Source organism: Cygnus olor, chromosome 5, assembly GCF_009769625.2.
Source record: "Cygnus olor isolate bCygOlo1 chromosome 5, bCygOlo1.pri.v2, whole genome shotgun sequence".
Classification (NCBI taxonomy): Eukaryota; Metazoa; Chordata; class Aves; order Anseriformes; family Anatidae; genus Cygnus; species Cygnus olor.
Genome location: NC_049173.1, coordinates 8945843 through 8966376, shown reverse-complemented (window position 1 = coordinate 8966376; position 20534 = coordinate 8945843). Strand labels below are relative to the sequence as shown.

Sequence of the window (20534 nt, the reverse complement as noted above, 5' to 3'; positions counted from 1 at the left end):
ACTATCTACAGTAGGCAGCTCAAATGTTGACTTCACCAGCAAACATCTGGAGACTTACAGGGCGCACAGCTGGAGCCTCACCAGCTGTTTGGTTGGAAAGTGTGGTGTCAGGAGGGCCAATCCCTCACCCCTGCTGCAAGAACATTGCTGTGGAGCAGCAGCCAGCCTGGCCACCAGATCCCATGGCTGTGGGACAAGGCATTCACAGCAATACCATGGTGCAGACCAAGAGCTGCTGGAGTAGCAGTGCCTAGAGCAGAGGCTCCCACTGCATTCACTCTGGCTAAGCTGACATTTCCCTTGCCAGCACTGTGTCTGAAGATCATTTTCAACCTGTAGAACAAACCTCAGATGCTTGTTTCCATGTTACAGGCTCTACTTTGCTGCTTTTCTCTTCACACTTCACTAACAGCCCTTCAGTAGTTCTGAAGTGAGAACTTCTGGGCATAATTTGCCCCACTGGGGAAGTAGGATACAACATGCACCCCATTACACCAGCAGGCTCAGACCCAGGAAAATTATACTGCTGTCCTGCCCAAGGCTTCTGCCTGGAAAATGGCAGCTTGAGTCTGACCATGGCTCAAAAGGGTCCCTTGCAGCAAATGCTGTCATGATGTGCTGATCCAGACGTGCTGACCATGTGGCATTTTTACCCCCTGATGTCATTGATTCTAAGTCTCCGTTTGGGATGTTCTGCAAGAATCTGCTTTGTGCAGTTAATATCCCTCATAAAGATGCTGTCAAATGCATCCATGGCCCTTACTTACTTAGCACAGGCTGCATTAACTGGCACTAAATATAGTCCAATATATCTATGCTGAAAGATGCTGTGTTCAAATGCAAAATTAATGCATTAAAATTAAACAAGGCAAAGATCTGAAATACTAAAGTTACCCCACTAAACTCAGTTCAGTCCTCTCTTTATTCAGAGTATTTTTGCCTACCAGCCTTTCCATATTAAAAAAAATTAAATATAGAAACCTTGGTGTCATTATTTCAGAAGAGAGGACCCAGTCTTTTTTCCAGTTACAGCTAATGGCCCAATCTCGCTGACCATAGGGAGAACATCACCCAGGTGTTAGCTGTAAGTTAAAAAATGTAAGGCTCCCAGAAGCTTTCAAATCACCTCATTCTGCAAGTTTCTGCTCATAAACAGCATATAAAGCATTAATAGCTTATAAGTAGAAAGCAACTGGTGAATATTTAGATGGCTAGTACATGGTTAAGTATTTTATAAAATGTAATAGCTCAGTAAATTTGTTTTTAAAGACAGTTTTAGTTAGCAAAATGTCTTTCCTTGACATGTTCATATCCAAGTAAATTGTGTCTGTATTCAAGCTAGTAGTAAATTGGAGCCCGTTTATAAAATATTCAAAAATGGAAAATTAATATAAAGTGTGGCCAGACTTCTCAACAAGAGTTTTTTAAAAAATAAATTTTTGGTGTGTTTATGTCTCTAAAGCTTACATTTTGCTGTATAATTAATTTAAATGACGTGCATACTTTGATGTTGCCTGAATTGAACATTGGCCTTTTACTACTACTGTTTTCTTTAATGTAAAATGTGTGTGGCATAATTCTCATTGCTAATTGCAACCTTATGGTAATACTCCATAGAGCACTGCTAACCTCATTTACAATAGCGTAAGAAGCCTAGGCCAGCTGCTAATAGATGTGTGCTGTCTTTTTCTTTCTTTCTTTCTTTTTCTGTTTTCCATTTTTTTTTCCCTATAAATAGAAATGAACACAATCTAAATCTTAAAACGCAAGTACTTGGGCATTTTGGGAGAGTTTGGATCTAGATCCAGGCTTCGAAGTCCCAGGCCAGACCCAGTTGTGGCAGCAGAGGTTCCCTGATTTTATGGCTGATTTGTTTCGCTCTCAGAAATGTGACCTCAGCAGAGGAGCCAACAAACCATTAAACACAACATATGCTGCCCTCTTGCAGCTTTAGCTGTGATAGCATTGTTAACACAAGAGGAAGGGCTTGTGTGCTCTCGCCTGCCCTCTTTTGATCTGTTCTGTAAATTGTCCAACCTTACAGTTACGGTTCTGCGTACATCCCGCTGGAGAGCAGCCTCCTTTCCCCGTCCAGCTCCTGACAGACAGCTTTAACCTTGTAGGTTTGAGTTTTTCTTTTTACAGAAGCTAATACACTGAGCTGTAGTTAGTTTAGCACTTTGCAATCAAGGCAGAATGAAGGCAGAAGACTGCCTTATTAACTGCACGCTGCAAAGAGTAGCTGGAAACAAGGCTCATGGGGGTGGTTGAATCAGGCTTTAAAGCAGTCCCCATGCCATATGAATTCTAAAAATCACTCTGTATCTGACTGAGTGTGGCACACACGGTATTTTTAGCAGTGACGGGAAGGAAGACGAGCCGGGAGCGCTCGCAGGGAAGGCAGGAGGGGAGGGCTTGTTCCTGCAGACCCGCGCTGACAGCCTGCCCTGCCTCGTCGGGCTCGCTCGCAGCCAAATGCAATCGAGGGTTATCGCAGCTCCACGAGCTGCCATCTGTCCCCTGGGCTGCCGGAGCTCCTTGCACACGTTTGTGGCTCCCTCAGCTATGAGACACACGTGTCCGACCTTAAAGGTCAGCGAGAGGTCCAAGAGATCACGTTCTCACCTGCCAGATGTAAAGCAGGCATAACGAGAGCTTGAAAGCTCAGCTGGGAGTTTACTTCAGCTTAAAAACTCGTCAGCTATTTAACCTGGTAGCTAACCCTTGCCTGCTGTCCATACCACGGTCATATTGCTCTACCCGGGTGGTGGCACCATCCAGCAGGAAGGGCAGGTCATTCCTTACACACATATGCAAAACACACACAAATTCTGCCCTTCTGCCATTTAATTCCATGTTTTTATTTTCTAGCAATGATGGCATGTATTTTTCATTCATACCGCAGTGATGCGCTCCAAGGAATAAAATGACATCTGTACTGATGGGTGATTAATTTCACTTCACAGAGTTTGCGACATGGAGACATCTACCAGCCTCAGTGCCTTCTTCTGGCGACGGATAAGCTTAAATTTCCGTTCATTCTGTGTCTCACGGGGCAAGGTGGAGTGGTGGTGTTTCGCCCTCTGCAAAGTGACCTGCTGACCATTGCTCCAGCTGCCTTGGAGCCCTTGCGATGCTCACCTGGGGAATGAAGAGGCAAGGTTCTTGTAATCTCTTGCATCTTCTTCAGAAATGATAATTATAATCATTTGGTGTTCTTCCAAATGTTGCTTGAAGGGAGGGATTCAAGTTTTTAAAACTATTTTTGTGCTAATGGTTTGTTTTATTTTTATTTTTTTCCTGGAGTGTTTTTAAGTCCCAAGTGCTCAGACTTAAAGTTGAAGTGCAGCAGTCCTAATGGAGTGCCCAACCTTTCAACAACCTCACTGAAGCGATGAAATTTCCAGGCAGGCTAATTAATACACTGGTACGGCACCAGTCAGGTGTACCTTTAGCAGCTTAACGCTCAGCCAAGAGGATGAAATCCTCCTGCCCTCCACACACGCACATCTCACTAACAATAATGGATTTGGGAGCTAATCAGGCATTAAAACAGAGGATTAGCAAGCTGCAAACCGCAGCAATCACAACTCAATTTACAGTGCGTGCAGGGCACTGGCAAAAATTACAAGGCGTGTTTTCAATAAATTAATGTCTAGATATCTAAAAGAAAAATGTGGGTGGCAGAGACTGTTGGATTTATGGAGGTGCTCAGTGCAGTCTGATAATTTGGAATGATCAGCAGAAAAAGAGACACGAAACTGTAGCTTAACATGAAATTATCAAAGAGCAACGAGCGGGTGTAAGTCGGTGACAACTATTAGCACTGAACACAGCTTTGTTGTGGTACCACGCACTGCTGCCATACATTTAACAACCACCTCTTTGAAGATGTGGGATGTGTAGCTTTTTTCTAGGAGCAAGTCCAGGGAGTGTGGGGCCCACATTCAGCTGCGTTCAGAAGGGAAACCACAAAAAGCTATGCTCCCAGTTTTTCTGCTTTGACTGCACTCAGGGCAAGGAGTGGAGCTTTAAGTAGGAGAAAACAGCAATAAGAGAAAAATAAGAAGAACACTGTTGTGGGGCCACGCCACCTCTACAGAGCCTTTTGTCCCTGAATAGCACCATGGCCTTCATGGTCTGTCTGTCTCTGTATTCCCTCTCCAAAGTGCCACGCTGGTCCTGAGGTGCTGCAGCATCCTCTTTGGAGCACCTCCAGTGGTACATCTGACTCCGTGTGGTGGCTATGTGGCATCCCACACTTTCCAGAACACGAGGAGGGGAGGGGGAAGAAGCACTGCTGTGACTGGTAGCAGACGCTTTGCACCTTGCTTTCCAGCAGTCAGGCAGCCCTCAAGCTGTACTTATGAGAACTGGAAGTTGTATGGGTTCTACAACTACCCGAAAGGATTTTGCAGAGAGGAGGATGTCAGCCTCTTTTCTCGGGTTACGAGTGATAGGATGTGAGGAAATGGCCTCAGGCTGTACCAGGGAAGGTTTAGGTTTGATCGGGAAGAATTTCTTCACAGAAAGGGTGGTTAGGCATTGGAATGGGCCACCTAGGGAAGTGGCAGAGTTGCCTTCCCTGGAGGTATTTAAGAGAGGTGTGGACGTGGTGCTTAGGGACATGATTTAGTGGTGGACTTTGCAGTGTTAGCTGATGGTTGGACTGGATGATCTTAAGGGTCTTTTCCAACCTAAATGATTCTATGATTGTATGACGACAATGTTTGTCGCAGGGGTGGGAGGCAAAGCCATCCATACTAGGTCAGGATGGGGCAGGCAGTTTGTGATGGCTCCTGATGGTTTCACATAGCTGCTGGGTGAATGATTTCCCCCGCAGCTCATAGGGGACTGCTTTTAATGGTGTGCCAGCCCTCCCGAGCTGCCTGGTGATATTTACCACTTCCCTGCAGAGCTGAGCTCAAAGCTGTAATTCCGTTAGAAGCCTTGTGTCCCCCCTCACCAAGAAACAAGTACAGAAGAGCAGCACCCTTACTGTGATGGAAACAGGAGCAGGCACACAGAGGGTGCCACTGCCAGTCGTGGTGGGGAAGAGGCCAAAAAGCTATCTCATAGTACGACCTCAAAGGGGTCTTCTGTAGGATCCAGGAATAGCAGCCCTGGAGCAGTGCCAAAGCACTGACATTTCTCCTGGTTTTCCACCAGGGTGACAAAGCCCATGTGAGCAGCTGCTGACATGTTGTGCTTGCTTACAAGGTGCGTGCCTGCCATGCTCTCGGTGAAGTGCAATGGGACCTCAAGACCGCCTTCCTGAAATCTACGGACTGTTGCTTGCCATACCAACAGCAGGCATGAGGTTAGCAACCTCCTGCTTCTGCCACCAAATTATTCTGCTACTCAGGAGACATTTTGCCCCATATAGCATGAATTAATGAGTGCTACCTCTTCCTTAGGGTCCCAAGTTGCAACACCCTGAGTTTTAAGGAGGCTAAAGGCAGACGAGAGAACAGTTGGCAAACGGGGAGTAGAAAAAAAAAAATAAAAAGATATGATAAAAGAAATGAGGGGTTCAGCAAGTGGGATTGACAACAGAAGGGAAAGCAGCTGAAAACAGGAAAGGATTTCAATCTAGACGTGTCACTGGATGATGGAGTGGTGGCAAAGAGTTGAAGGCTGGCAGATGCTGGCAAATAGGAAGGTGCCTATAGCACTTGGCCCTTTATATATAGCACAGGAACCACCTCAGGATCTTGCAGGAGCTCTGAAAGGTTCGAGTCTCCTTTTGGTACATGTGTTAGGTAACATGCCGGAGGTTCTTCAAGTAGTGCGGCCCACATACGGCTTTGGAAGACGGTGTTTCCATGAACTGCCAGAGTGAAATGGCACTTCACTGCCTTTCCCCAAAAGACATTTAGTTTGGGCTTTTAAAATCACTCTGAAAACGAGAGTGATTTCACACTGGTTTTCAGACTAGCCACAGAAGTAAACGTGAACTTGGTTTCAAAACAACACTTCTGGGCTGGACAGAATTGCTAAGGACAGCCATTGAACCCAGGGCACATCCATCTCTTGCACGATTAGTATTTTTGAGAGGTGGATTACACCTCCTCTACCTTCCACACCTGCAGGAAGAGGAGAAGGACCTAAAGTATATCTTACATCTCCTGGCAAAGGATGTTGACTTTTTTGTAGGTAGGCCTTTCTACAGACAGACAGTGGAGGGGTCCTGTGAAATGGCTTTTCTGTGGTCAGCACATAAAGCAGGTGCTCCAATACCTCTTTAACATAGTGTGTAGAGAGGATGAATTACTTCCCTTGCACAAGAGGAGCATCAATATTGTTGTATGTATGCAAGAGACACAAGGGAGAGCTGCCACCTGCTGTTGAAAACATACTGGTTGATCTTTTTAGCCAAAATACTAACTGCTATAGGTGCCTCAGGTACTTCCATCCCACAGAGTGATATTTCACAGTGGTTGCAGGAAATCCGGACCCATCTTGCAATGGGGAGAAGTGTCTGCCCTGAAGCATTGCCGTTCTCATTTCTCAATCAGGAAAAAGACAAAGGATTTTACTGATATTTTGAAATATCTACACTGTGACACCAACAGCAATGCAAAGCTGGCAGGTATCTCAACATTGCTGTGCCAGGAGGGAGTTTCGTGGAATTATGAACCGTACTGTCAAATTTGAGCCACAGCTGATCAATTAAACCAGTGTTTAGAGATGATCTCTGCAATGTTTTTTTCAAAACCCTGAGCACTCCACACTGCTATTGAAATGACTGCTGACGTCCTACACATCTGAAAATCTGAGTATTTACAGTGAGAAAAGATTATTACTCATCTTCTGAAAAGACAGCTTATTTACTGAAAAGTTGGTTTTGAGTCACTCAGAATTGACCTTTATTCTTACTTGCTAAATGTCATTTTAAGCCAGTGTAGATAAATGTAACTTACTCTTTTTCAGAAAAGATATCCAATATTTAATATAAAGAATATGTTCATCGATTAAATAGCAAATTAATTTTGTTTAATGCTTCAATTAAAGAAAGAAAAAGAAATGCTGAAAATACAAAGCTATTATTTGTTTGTATTTTTACCAGGAGGGAAAGTGAATGAACAAAGCAGTCATCAATATCACCCTAGTTATTTACAGGGGAACCACACAATTCAATAATTCAGGACTAGATCACTCCACAAATGAGTGAAAATTCATATTACTGAAGTGTGGTGATGATTTTCTGTGAAGGTATTTTTCAGCTATTCTATTGAGCTTCTTTATTGCAAATTTGTTTTGTTTTGTTTTGGTTTGTTTGTTTTGTTTTTCCCCTAAAGGACAAAATGAAAAAGAGAATAATTCTAGAGTCTATGTACTAAACTCGAACAATTTTCCAGGAGGAATGGCGGAATGGTGGCAGGAGCAGCAATAGAAGCTGCAAATGAGTATTTAGTTAGATCAGTCATTTATATTGGTGAAGCTTTGAATAGTGAGGCTCTGCTCTACTAGTTGTATACATTGAAGTGTCTAAATATAAACTTATAGTCCATGCTTGAAGCTTTTTGCAGACTGATTCTTTACATAAAGACAGGATTTTTTATTTATTTATTTTTTTAATACAAGTGATACTTCAGAAAGAAACTACAGAACTAATGCAGGAATTACAGGGTAAATCCCAAACCCTGTTTTATGCCAGACAAAATCACGAGACTTACACACCAAACAAATAACAGGAATTTTGTCCCCAGTTCAGCACTCTCAGAGGGAAAAAACTGTTAATCCAGCTGTGATACTGCTTTCCATTTAAATTTTTGGCCTAGAAGAGGGTGTCATTTAAAACATGGATTAGCAGCTGCTGCACTCACAGCACTGTCTCAGCTGGGCTGAGCCAAGAGATGCTAATTCAGATGGGTCGGGTGGAATCCACTTTGCAGGGTGGCCATACCTCACGCTGGTTCCCTCTGATTTTAAAACCTGCCCAAAACACCCCAGAGCAGGTTTTTCTTGGGGTGATTTTCTGGGTTTTTAGCTGCCTTTGCCCGAGAGTGAGGCAGCAGGTGTGTCCAGCAGGTGGTGCAGCCCGTGCTGCTGTGGACTCGGGGGCACCACAGCTTCTCCTGTAGAGACTAGGGGTTAGTAACTGGTTATTTCCCAGGTGGGATTTTAAGGTGTGTTCCTGAGGTGTCCTGCTCTTACAGTGGAGTTCCTAAGACCTGGAGCAGCTTCTGACACTCACCGGCTGTTTCACGGCTCTGCTCACCCAACTGTAAAGGCAGCTTGAAGTGGGCAGGGCAGAGGCAGGTTTGCAAAACCCACGCATCCCTTCCCCTCCGGATGCAAAGCATGGTATGAGAGGAGCGTCTCAGCCTTTACACTGTCTGTCTGTTGCCTTTTGCTTTGAGGAGTGAAAATGTAAAGCTGTGCAAAACAATCTTGGCTGCTGGGAAAAAAAAAAAAAAAGGAAAAAAAAAAAAAGCTGAGCTCCCTTCAAAACTTAAGAGAGCCGCGGGAACCACAGAGGTCTCTAAAGCACAAACTTACTGCAGTGCAGGATGATGACGCTATCCTAAGAAGCTAACAAGTCAGAAGCTTTGGGGCTGAATCACAGTCTCGCTGAGCTGGTCGGGTTTCCTCGGAGCTGCAGGCTGCCACGGGATGGCCATGGTGGGTAAGAAATGGCTCCAAAGCAGAAAGAAAACAAACAAACAAAATCTTTCAGAGACCTGCCAATAAAGTTCTTTTGGCTCTGCATCTGGGCGTTGCTCCCAAAGTCAGCCTCTCGCCCTCAGATATAACACTACAGCCTGAAATGAGAGTCAGATGTGTGGGAGGGGAGTGCACGTATCTGTGCCTGGGCTGAAAAACATATGTACCGTAATGCCTAGAAAATGCTTTTTATTTTGGGCCTTGCTCCAGAAAACCTTTTCCCTTGCTTTTACAACTGTCCTTTGTTGCTTGGGACTGCCCAGAGTTTAAACCCAGCCCCGAGGACAGGGAGTTACTGCCAACACCCTGAGGGGAGGCTGAGGAGTTTTCTTTGTGCTCTTCCCTCTGCCTCGCAGATGTGGGAGCACACAGCCTCGGGCACACTGCCTCCAGCCCCTCTGCCACTCTCAAGAGATGAACAAGAAGGGACAGTCCCCTCGGGCAGGGGGGCGGCCTGTCCCCGGGGACCCACAGCTTCCAGCTTTATCTGACACAGCCAGGGGGTCGAGTCCCAGCCTCAGTAAAGGGAGGAGAAATGGGACAACCTAGTCCCTCACAGGGCAAAATGAGGGAGAGAGGAAAAGATCCTAGGAGGCTATAGCTGGCTTGTTCCTAGTATTTTATCATGGGGTTGTATTATTGGGTGGATTGAGGGTTTTTTTCTTGTTGTTGTTCTTTTTTTGTTCAGTCTGTGTCCTGGAATTTTGTGATTATGTGAGAATGTTAGCTGCTCTCAAATTAAAAACAAGCACAAATCACCACCATCAACCAGTATGTCCTTAGCTTGCCAGATTACAGCAGAGAGAAACTAGAAAAGGTGAATACTTTTTTTTTTTACTTTTTTTTTTTTTTTACTTTTTTTTTTTTTTTTACTTTTTTTTTTTTTCTTCCAATGCCATGAGTTTAAAACCAATCTCCTGGCTCTTTCTGGAGGGTGGGAGTTGACTTCTGGCTGCAAGACAGCTGGCGGGCCTGACCCAGGGAGACAAAGGTGGAGGCAAGCGGAACAGCAGAGGCCCAGGGGCACAGAGAGTGGAAGAGAGAAGGACCTGTTGATCCAGAGAAATGGGAGAGAATCACAGCGTGGTTTGGGTTGGAAGGGACCTTAAAGATGATCCAGTTCCAACCCCTGCCGTGGGCAGGGACACCTGCCACAGACCAGATTGCCCAAAGCCCCATCCAGCCTGGCCTCCAGGGATGGGACACCTACAGCTTCTCTGGGCAGCCTGTGCCAGCGCCTCAGCGCCCTCAGAGTGAAGAATTTCCTCCCGACACTGAAATACGGAGGACCGGGGACTTCACCAGGGCAACAACCGAGAAAGCTGAGGAGAAGGAGGCCGGGGCGGAGGAGGTGGTGAAGGGGAAGGCGCAGATCTGACGGGAGGAGGTCGGGCAGGGGAGGCAGGCCGCCGCCAGGGAGGCACACCTAGTCCCGCCCATAGCGACCTGCCGCCGCCTCCCGCCCGGGCCCGGGCCGCTGGATCGGCGGCGGTAAGGCTGCTCCCCCCCCCGCCTGCCGCGGGCCCGGTGGCCAGGGGCTGGGGGCTGAGGCGAGCTTGGCTGCTGGGGGAGCTGGGCTGGGCTCTTCGTGCCCCGGGGGGAGCCCGGAGGGAGGCTGCGGGCAACCCCCCCCGCCGCCCCTCGGAGGGCTCCACGGCTGAAGGTGGCGCCCCGGGGGTGCCTCTGCTTGTGGGTAAAATGCCGGCGGCTCCGGCATCACGGAGCCCTGGGGGAGGTTGGGGGGTCCTGGGGGGCTGCGAGGGGCTCCCGGTGCCCGGCCCTGCCTCCCCAGGCCCGCCCCCCCTCGGTCCCTTGGAGTCCGCGGGGGCTGCCCTCAGCCCAGGTGGGTGTGCGCCGGGGGTAGTGCCTGGCTGCGCCATCGGGGTAAGCTTGGAGGGGGAAAAAACATAAAAAAATCAAGATTTGTCCTGTTTCTCTGCTGAGATAATCTCATAGTGACCGCTCTCTAAAAAGTGGTGTTACTGCAGCTCCGAACGCCCCCGCACCTGCCAAAAGCAACCCCTCAGTGGGAAGGATGCTTGAGGAGATGCGGTGATCTGAAACGATAAAGGCAGCGTCACATACGTAGTTCACAGATGTGAACATTGATCTTATTAAATCACTCTTAATTGCTTAAATAGTTGGAGGCACTATTGCTTTTCACAGTATTAAGCTGCTGGTTCCTGTGTTGCTGCAGGTCACATTTGCCTCTTTGGTAATCTTTCAGACTGCAAAAACCCATGCAAATAAAAAGAGCCCTGTCTGCAACCAGTACGAACTGGGCAAAACAGTTATAACGGTGGATATTGGCTGTAAGTATTTCTTCTTGTCTCCTGTGTATATGCACTAAGTACTCAGTTAAGGTCCAACAACTTCTGTTAAGTATTTTCCAAATGTTGTTATTAATTTCATGGTTTTCTTGTGATGTGGGCAAAATTATTTGAAATGTATACCAAAGTGCTGTGATTTTTCAGTTGCATAATACTGGAATGTGTTTATTTTAGCTTGAGCATTCTTTCTACTACCTTATCAACTATCTTTTCTTATTCCTATGCAGCCCTTATCACAGAAGTATTTATTTACAATTCTTTCCTTTCAGGCTAATGTCTTACACAGAAAGTGAGACTGAATAACATACACGTGTGGATTTCTGGAGGAGAGACTGAAGGACATCCTGTTTTGATTTAGCAATGTTATTACTCTTTGGGGATGAAATGAAAAACTTGGTTATGTTTTGGAAATATTCACATTTCTAATACAACTAAAGTTAACTAGGGTTTGGTTGTTTTTCAGTACAGATTTCAACAAGTGATGTCTGAATGTGGGTTGTTCTTTTTAAACAAAGATGCAGAACCTGTCAGTAGTAGAAAGTTGTAGTAATACAGACATGTCACTCTGGACATCTCCGAGAGATCTAGCAGTTGAAGTAGGTGGTATATCTCTCGATGGGAGTGACTGTAACATGAATGAAAGGACAAATAATGAAGAAATTACTAATCCTGGGGTAATGCAGCAAAGCCTCCCTGTAGTGAATAGCAGCAGCAGAAGTGAGGGGTTTTCTGAGAGCAGTTATTGTACCTCAGAACCCAGTGGTTCCTGGGGTGATTTTGAAGGCTTCAGGGAGTCCTTAGGCAAATCAGAGAGATTTGATCATGATCCTGAAATTTCAGTGAAGTCTACAAAAACTTCTGAAGATGATACGGACTGGAGCAGGGGACATTGCAGTACTTCTGCTGGTCACTTGTGTTCTGAGCCATCTCTACACAGTGGGATACATGATGTTTCGAGCTCTTTAAATGAGGTAGGTGTTAATAGTATACCAAAGACCAGAAATGTTTGCATTACTGCTTCATACATCTTAAGATCTGTATCTGAATGTCTGCTCTATGGAGGATAATGCTGTACGGGGAGAGAAACTGTCAAGCTACTTTGCAGTTAACTTAAGTGGAACAAAAGCAACTTCTTTACGGTGTTTGACAAATGCTTAAGTTATCCTGCTAGAAAGCTTTAAAGAATGTAATGCGTTGCTTTGCTTCTGGAGACTAGGAATACATAAACCCTTCAAATACAATGATGAACCTTGCCCTGAAGCATATGCAATTTAAAAGCTAGACAAAATGAGCATAGGAAACAAAGAATTGGGAAGGTGGGTAGCAAAAATAGGGTGGACAAAAGTCCTCTGAATTTCCTGCAAGCTTATTCAAATAAACCAACAGAAATTTGAGTTAGAATTTGAATAAAACATTGATTTCTGTTATTTAATACACTTCTTGAATAATCCAACGGTCTTTCTGAAATTTTTGATTGGTTGTGGGTGGAAGTTAACGTGAAACAAAATGAAATGAATAAAAATAACTTAATACCATTCATTTTCTGGCATAGGGTGTCACGTTCTCTTATACATGTTAGAACTAAAATCTGAGTAAATACTAAGTTAAACAATGTGTCCTTTAAAAAAAAAAAAAAAAAAAACACCCTTCAGTTTAAGGGTTATACCTTGTTGCAATTAAGGTGTTTTAATGTGTACCAGACAAAGTGAAGCAAACTAACAGAGGTTAAGTAAGAATGTACAAATACAAAACAAAATGAAAAGCCTTCATTTTTTTAATGCTGAATTAAAACGCTTGTAAAAAGAAGGGATAGTGGTCAACTAAGACTTTCACAGAGTTAATCAACAGAGCTAATAATTTACTGCTTATAGTCTGCTAAATGAGTTCTGATATGTGCAGGAACTGAGTTTTCACGAGACAGGTTTTCTTGTCCTTAGCTGGGTACTTATTGCAGACGTCTTACTTGGGAAAGCACAACGGTGCACGTGGGGTAAACTGTCTAGCAGTGGTAGAATGGAGGTCGCAATGTACCTGGTGATGAGTTGCTGGTATGCACAAACAAGGTAAATTGTTTGTTGTGCTGGAAATTCAGATAAGAAGCCTTATGCTGAAAAAGGAGGGTGTATAAGGATTGGAGCAGAAATAGAATACAGCAGTTTCTTTCTAAAAGCGGTGCATCTTAACTGTACCAAACCCTTTCCTTTATTTTTGCTTTTATCAAAGTCAAAAGGAAATACCTGGTATGAGCTGAAACTCTAGGGAGGGTTAATGTGTTACCATTTCTTTCCTTTTTTTCAGGGTAGAGAAACAGCTGTAGAGCTGTTGGTATCTTTGAATGTAGAACATACACATAACTTGTCCTTCATTCGTGAGGTTTTTGTATTGTTATTTTGAGATCATAAACTCATCAGGTTGGGGCTGTCTTCTGCATGGTCAATGGAGAAGCACCTAGGGAGGTTAGAAGGGACTTGTAGAGATCGTCAGAGGTCTGCCCCTCGTTATCTAATGCTTCAATTAATTGAATGATAACAGGCTGGAGCAGAGTCCTGTATTTTAAAATGAAAACAGTCACTGATTTCTTTGCAGTAACAGGATACTTTGTCTATGTGATTGAGCAACTTTAAGGATTTTTCATGTTAATTAAATACTGACCATTGTGAGTGGGACTAGTGCACTTGCTTAAGCCCTAGAGTATTCTGGTATAATAGGATATAGAGGATTTATTCGGAAAGCACAGATCTGAAACTAGTGCATTCATATTTTTATAATCAGTACAAATCTCCAAGATAAAATTAATACAGAAAATCTTGTGATTTTACTGTATATATTGAGCTCTTCATCTGGCTTGACTGAACTGTAATTCAGCGACTTGTTTGTAATTTCTTCTTACAGCTGCTGATGTTACTCTGATATGAATACCAGGCAGGCCTGTGCTTTCCTCTATTCACTCTTTAAGAAGTATTTTTTCATAGAATCTTGCTTTTTAAACGTGTTTCTCCTCCATATATTTTGTTGTAAATTAACCAAAATATTTTATAAATCAGTTTAAAATATTAGGATACTTTGTGCAAGATTCAAAGGATTTTATCCAGGAGTCTTTGAATATTCCCACAGTCACCCATCATGAAGGGCAGTTTAGTAAGGTCTATACTTCAATGTGGGCACAAATTATATTTCTGGAAGCATACTCGGAAGTACAGAAGCCCTCTACCTCTAGTTGATTGTGCCTACTCTTAATACTTTAAATATTCACTGTATTTGCCTGAATTTAGTATGAAGAAACTGTGGAAATAATCTAAATTTATTTCAGTTGTTTGAATTCCAGTTAAAGGAACCTGTCAAAATGTGAAGTATCCATGTTTATGTTCTTTAGATTAAATTGATGATTGGTAGGCAGTGAAAGCGAGCTGACTGGTTTCATTCTCTAGTTTTCACACAACATCGCTGCTTCTGGATTGCAGTCCTCCTGCAGGGTGTTGAAGTCAATTAGCTGCTCTGATTTAGAAAACTGCAGTTATTCCTTCTTTGAAGGAATAAAAGGAAAAAGCTTCTGGACCAGATGGCACAAGAACATCCCTTTAGGATAAGATGTAAATTATGCACATTTATCTCTGTACGCATATTTCCTAGTCTTCAGATCACCTTGTTACTTCCACTGGGCCTGTTCTCATGGGTTTGGATCGCTCACCTGGCTATGTTCACACTTCCAAGCCTCCTCCATACCACTGCTGGAGGAGGAACAAATACGTAAATGTGATGAAGCTTTTTAACATAGGATGGAAAAAGTTTGGTGCAAACGCAAGTGTATGGAGACATGCTGACCCCAGCTTTGATGTGGACTTGGACAGTGCAAGTATTTATTGGTAACTGTAACATTTAGTAGTTATGTTATCTTTGGCTGCATTAGGTGTGTTAGAAATGCTGTTGACAAAATGAGCTTTAATTGGTTTTGACCTGGACTGAATTTCCTTGAGGAGAAGGAATCTTGACTACTAGTAGACAAAGCAATGTATAACTTTATAGTTGTAAAGTTAGAGAGCGAGGTTCATCAGAAACTCTTGGGCTCTTGCTTCTCCTACTCTAATTCGAGGCAAATACTCAAAACGCTGAACTATGGGATCAGTCCCTTGGCACCATTAATAGTACAAAATTTAAATACAGTTAATAATACAATCTGCGGAAACAATGTAGTCTTTGGACCATGTCCTTCATGAACTGCGGGGCTGGCCTGTATAATGTATGTAATAAAAGTCTGTTTTTTCTAGGCAAACCACAGCTATGAAGATATACTTAAGTTGGGCTTTCCAGAAGTCTTTGTATCGCAGTCCAGAGAGAACATAAGAAGCTTAGATCAAGTACTTGATACAAATAATGAAGATGTTGGGATTCCTGAGCTTATGAAGAATCAACTTTGGTAATGAGTTTAGATCAATAGCCAAAAAAAAAAAAAAAAACACTTCCTCAGCACTTACATTACATTTCATAATTTAAAAATTTGTAGTACTTTCTGACAAACACAAACTTTTTAAACCACTATGCTTTTTCAGAATACAGATCTTACCATTTATGTATTGTGTTGTTAAAGGAAATGAATTGTTTTAGCTATGGGAAAGCAAGGAAGGGAATATAACAAAAGTACAAATTTCTGTTTAGAGTTTTTCCTGCTGTTGGTGTGACTTCGTATGACTAAGCTTCTGGAATGCCAGAACACCCAACAAGCAGCCTGTTCTTCCTGTTTGCTTGTCCTTTCTTCACAACACATCTGACTTAATTCTTTGTCATCCGAAGCAGGAGCACTGCTGCTGCTTCTCCTGACAACTCATGCTCATTTTTTCTCCCTCCCCCCTTTTTCCCAGGTGGTTATTGCTCTTCATGTTAAACTAGATTTGCTTCAGAATCTGTGGTGCATCTGGCTTCTTTCCTGGGGTTGTGTTAATAGCAATTAGTATCACTTAGCTTACTCTTAAGGCAGCTGGAATGGTTTTGGATTTATTACATGTTTTAGAAGGATCAACAGCTTCTGAAAAGAATTGCAGTTACTAAACAGTTTTGTAGTTATTCTTGCATACATCTGAGGCTTTGTATCTAGAAAGTTTTGTCATGCTTTGGAAATGTCATAAGAATTGCAAGAAATGTAATTAAAACATTTACTGTGGGCATCCTTTCAGCAAGTTCCTTGCATATGCATTGTATTTTATTCAGCCTCAAACTTGTGGAGAAATATAAGAAATATAATACTGCAGTCGCTTTAAATATATAGCAGAGTTCTAACTAAAGATGAAAAAGCCTCAATATACTGTGATGAGTAACTAAACAAGATCAGCAATACTTCTATCCTGCACTAAATAAAAAGCATTTGGATTTATAAAGGATTAATACAATGTAAGACCCTGAAGTAGTATGTAGAGGGAACCGTTTAATTCCCACCATTTCAGTAGCGTGTGCCTTTGGCTTTGACTCTGTCGTGTAGTACGTACATGTCAAGACCAGATATGAGCAAGTTGACCCATAGCAGGCTGCTGCAATGCCATATTGCTGATACAGAGGAGAAAGGTTTGAGAGACAGATAAAGCAGTGTACAAAACTAGTCGGGCTGAACTCTGTACCCACATGTCACAGAAGTGATTAATTAATGTGTGTTGTGGGCATGTAACAACTCTGAAGTATGCTTCTAATGTACTTCTTGTCTGAGAAGCCCACACATACAGTTATGTTGACTTACCGTACCCAGTAACTGTCATGCAAATTTATTAGTGCATTGGGTTGATACTTTGGACAAATGTTGCTTTTTAGATCTAGGGAAGCCAGTACCCAACTCTCTGTAGTGAAAATAACTAAAAGTTATATATGTCTCTACTGGAAACTTTGTACAGCTTATAACCTCACATTGTGTTTTCTCTCCTAGCATTGATTCTGGAAACATATGGAGAACTCTTAGAGACTTAGATAATACCTCCAGATTAAGACACCCCTGGAGTAAATCTCATTGCCAAGAAAACCTCTTGAGTGTTCTTGGAATAGATGCAAATCGAACGGTAATTGAACGAAGGTTTCCTAGTATGTCAGTATAGACCTTTGATTACAAATTGGTTTTATATAAGCTATACATGCAGATGAATGAGGAAACAGATCGTGATTAGTCATAAGTTTAAAGAGAACCTTTGTCCTGGTTTCAGGTAGGACAGAGTTAATTTTCCTCCTAGTAGCTGGCACAAAATGATAGTCTAATATTTTCTCATCATTATATGTAAGTATGTATGAAATTGTGCTGGGATCAAATTTTGGTCCTCTTTACATTGAGGTCTCCATTATGTAGCAGCCTGTTGCATTAGATGGCACAGTCAACTTTAGGTATAAAATGTAGAATTTGGTTTCAGATGTGTATATGGTTAAACAGTTTTCTTTTTTACTCAGAGTATGAGGAAAATATTAGTCTAATATCTTTCTATTAAGTGAAAATTGGATCTGAATCAGTGAGGCTGTTAAAGTAATTACTGGAGTAAAAACATTAAGTTTTTACTGTATATGAACTGAAAGTGTATTCCACTTCCCTTTTCCTTAGATTACTGTCTGTTTTTGCAAGGCTTGAGGAGAGAAACGTGTTTTAAATTGAATCGAGAACAACAAACAGTATTGAAAATCTGTAAAAGAAATGTATCTCTTTAATCTCTTGTTTTGAGAAGATGAAGTCATCAGGGATGCTTGAGTATTCAACCTGGTTATTTAGGTGGCATGAAGCAGTTGCTTCTGCTTCTCAGAAGTAACTGCTCCAATCGATAATTTGATTGCTGCGGTGGGGTTGCTGTGTGCAGTTTTCATTTTATGGATATATTTGACCTTTCATGCAAGTTATATACAAACAGAATCACAGTGCTGAAGGTATAGAACTTATTCTGCACTTGACAGTCACTTTTATAGAAATGTCATCCAACAGAAGAGAATTGGAGACATTTCTCCAATGTAGTAATCTCCTCTTCTGTCCCTTGCACTAGCAGCTTAAACTGGTGTCATTACTTCTTTTTCTGTTACTGGAAAATCGTATTGCTTTTAACACTGATTTCTCGGGAATTTTCTAGTTCAGCTGAATTTCCAAACTTTATTTGGAAATCTATTTTGAAGTTGCCTTTTTAAATTTTAAGTCACAATTTGATTCACAGTTGTAGAACTTGTTTTGTCATAGGATTATTTTTTTTAATTGAGAAGGGGCACATGATAAATCTAAGCACAGCTCCAGAAAGTAAAATTTAGTGTTTGTTATTTGAGGGAAAACTTCTCTTTAGGTTATATGCCTAACCTATATGTCTGGCTATGCCCATAGTCACTAGTAAAGGAAATTTCACTTTTGTCTTATTAGGACTTTTCAAAGAGCCAGGATGATATTTTTGAGGAATCAGATGTTAAAGATAATGAGGACTTTGGATTTGATGGATTCAGTATTAATAACTGCAAAGCACTGATCCAGACCAAGGTAAGAATTGCTCTAAAACCAACTACTACTGAGAAGCATACAGTGTATTTTACATGTTCATCTGTGCTATAGTCAGCTGTTCTATTATACGTGGTAGTGTAAATACTTGGTCCTGAGATGACTGTATGGATGTGGGATTGTATTTTGTTCTCTGAAACCCATTTGACAACTTCATAAAAGGTAAAACACAACGTTCCAAATGCAAACCAACGTAATATGGAGGATGCTGAAATGGGAGGTTATTTGTTAAGCAACCTGGATTGCAGGTCAAGCTGTTGACTGGTTGAGAGAGAGCAGCAATATGTAAAAGAGGCAGGATGCTCTGATGACAAAGGAAAACTATCATATTAAAGGATCACTGAGATCCTGATGTTGATCGCTGAGAATGATTACTGTGACTCACGCTTTAAAAATACGGTAAGGGAGACATTAGAAGCAAAATTGGTAGAGAAGAAATTGCATTCAAGTTTGCATTTCAGATATTCAGAATGATTCACATTTTGGTTTGTTCACTCTAGAAGACAGGAACTACCTAAAGAAGAAGTTAGAATTGATGTTACAGTTACAAGGATTTAGGATATTAATATTTTTAAGCTGTGTTACAGAACACAAAGAGAAATTTTTTATTTTACTGAAAGATTGATTTAGGATCAATGTTCTAATACAAGTTCCCTTCTTCAGTGGAGAATAAACTTGAGCAACTGTTGTTGCTGTGGGGTTGTGTAGTTTGAAGTACATTTTCATTGCAATGCTTATTGCATTTACAATGTTTATTACTATTTACTGCATTGGACACTGAAGTATACTGTTCTGGGAACCTTGTACTTAAGAGATGTTAGGTTGGAGAATTCAGAAAAAAAAATCAAGAGAGACTATTGAATGTATTCCTTCCTAATTCAGTTCTGCTTGGATCATACTAGCTGACACATACTTGGAGCTTTGGAAGAAGTGGTTCAAAGTGAATTAAGGAGGAGTAAAAGTAGAAAGAATCTATTTACCTTAACTTTGTATCATGATAAATTTATTCTGGAGTAGCCATCTGAAGGGAAAGAACAAGCTCTTAAGCTTGGTATCTCGAACTAAAGCTCATTAGAAAATGAGCATTGCCACCCTAATTTGGAAGCAAGTTAAATCATATAGTGGGATCTTTTCCATTTATCTTCCTGGTTATGTCCTTTTTTTAATGCTGATTTTATGATGTCTGTCTTAAAATTAAACGGAAATATGCTAAGTGATGAACTTACTGTAGTATGGAAAAAATTAACATGTTTTTATTTTTTCACTCAGCTTTCTGTATCACCAGATTCCAGACATGACCTTTTCACCTGTAACCTTTTTTTGAAAACCACATCATCAAATGGAAACAAGCAACATATAACGATCCCAAGAAAGAAGCACATTTTCACTACACACAACCTAAAAATGAAATTTTTCAATAATGATATTTGTTGAACCAAGTGCACTTTTTAAACTTTTTTTCCTTCTTTTTGAACTGAATGCAGTTCACCTTCATTTTCTTACTGGCTTGGTACTAGAGACTACATATGTTCTTCAGGAAAGTGACAGGTACCTAAAGCCATGTTATTAGAAAGTATTTATCCTATCTAGTTGTGAAATCAAAGATGTAATTTTGTCCTGCTGAGTTTTGCTGCTGAATCATGTCTCTTACAGTAAGTCCAGCTGCAATCACACTTTAAAGATGCTCTGGTGGACTACTGTTCTGAACCACTGATCTTTCAGGCCTTAATGCCTTTTTGATGATAAAACTGTTTTCCCTGCCAAAATCTAAACACACTTCACGTGTGTTGTAAAGTGTGCCTTGTCACCATCTCTTCTATTTTGTCCAGTTGGGATCAGCTGAGAGCTGGTACTTCTCGTTGTGCTAAGCAGTAGCAAAGTGAGCCTTCTACATCCTGTGGCTTTTGTTGGGGTTTAGGAAGATATAACTTCCATGTCTGATAGAGCCTGCTGTGGTAATACGGGTAGTGTCAGTGGCGTGACTGGACTCACGGCATTTTGAGCTGGCATTGGTTTCTAACTGAAATAAATCACACCTCTGAAGCTGA

The 20534-nt window shown here is 41.9% G+C and overlaps 1 protein-coding gene and 1 long non-coding RNA gene across 5 annotated transcripts; both read left to right on the top strand.

Annotated features, from left to right (window-relative positions):
• Positions 1-1804: 1804 nt before the first annotated feature.
• LOC121071789 lies at positions 1805-3222 on the top strand. Its single transcript, XR_005820772.1, has 2 exons — positions 1805-2119; positions 2872-3222. It is a non-coding gene; the product is annotated as an uncharacterized LOC121071789 (long non-coding RNA).
• Positions 3223-9890: 6668 nt separating this feature from the next.
• Positions 9891-20534, top strand: CLBA1 (clathrin binding box of aftiphilin containing 1). 4 transcript variants are annotated; one of them, XM_040560508.1, is made up of 7 exons: positions 9891-10021; positions 10868-10982; positions 11270-11971; positions 15266-15414; positions 16906-17035; positions 18355-18468; positions 19756-20534. In XM_040560508.1, exons 3-7 carry the CDS (start codon positions 11516-11518, stop codon positions 19918-19920), a joined length of 1014 nt encoding a protein of 337 aa, XP_040416442.1. In that variant the 5' UTR covers positions 9891-10021; positions 10868-10982; positions 11270-11515; the 3' UTR covers positions 19921-20534. The 4 variants fall into 4 exon arrangements, with proteins under 4 accessions (XP_040416442.1, XP_040416441.1, XP_040416444.1 ...); XM_040560507.1 differs by lacking the exon at positions 9891-10021 and adding an exon at positions 10033-10161; XM_040560510.1 differs by lacking the exons at positions 9891-10021; positions 19756-20534 and adding exons at positions 10033-10161; positions 19369-19706.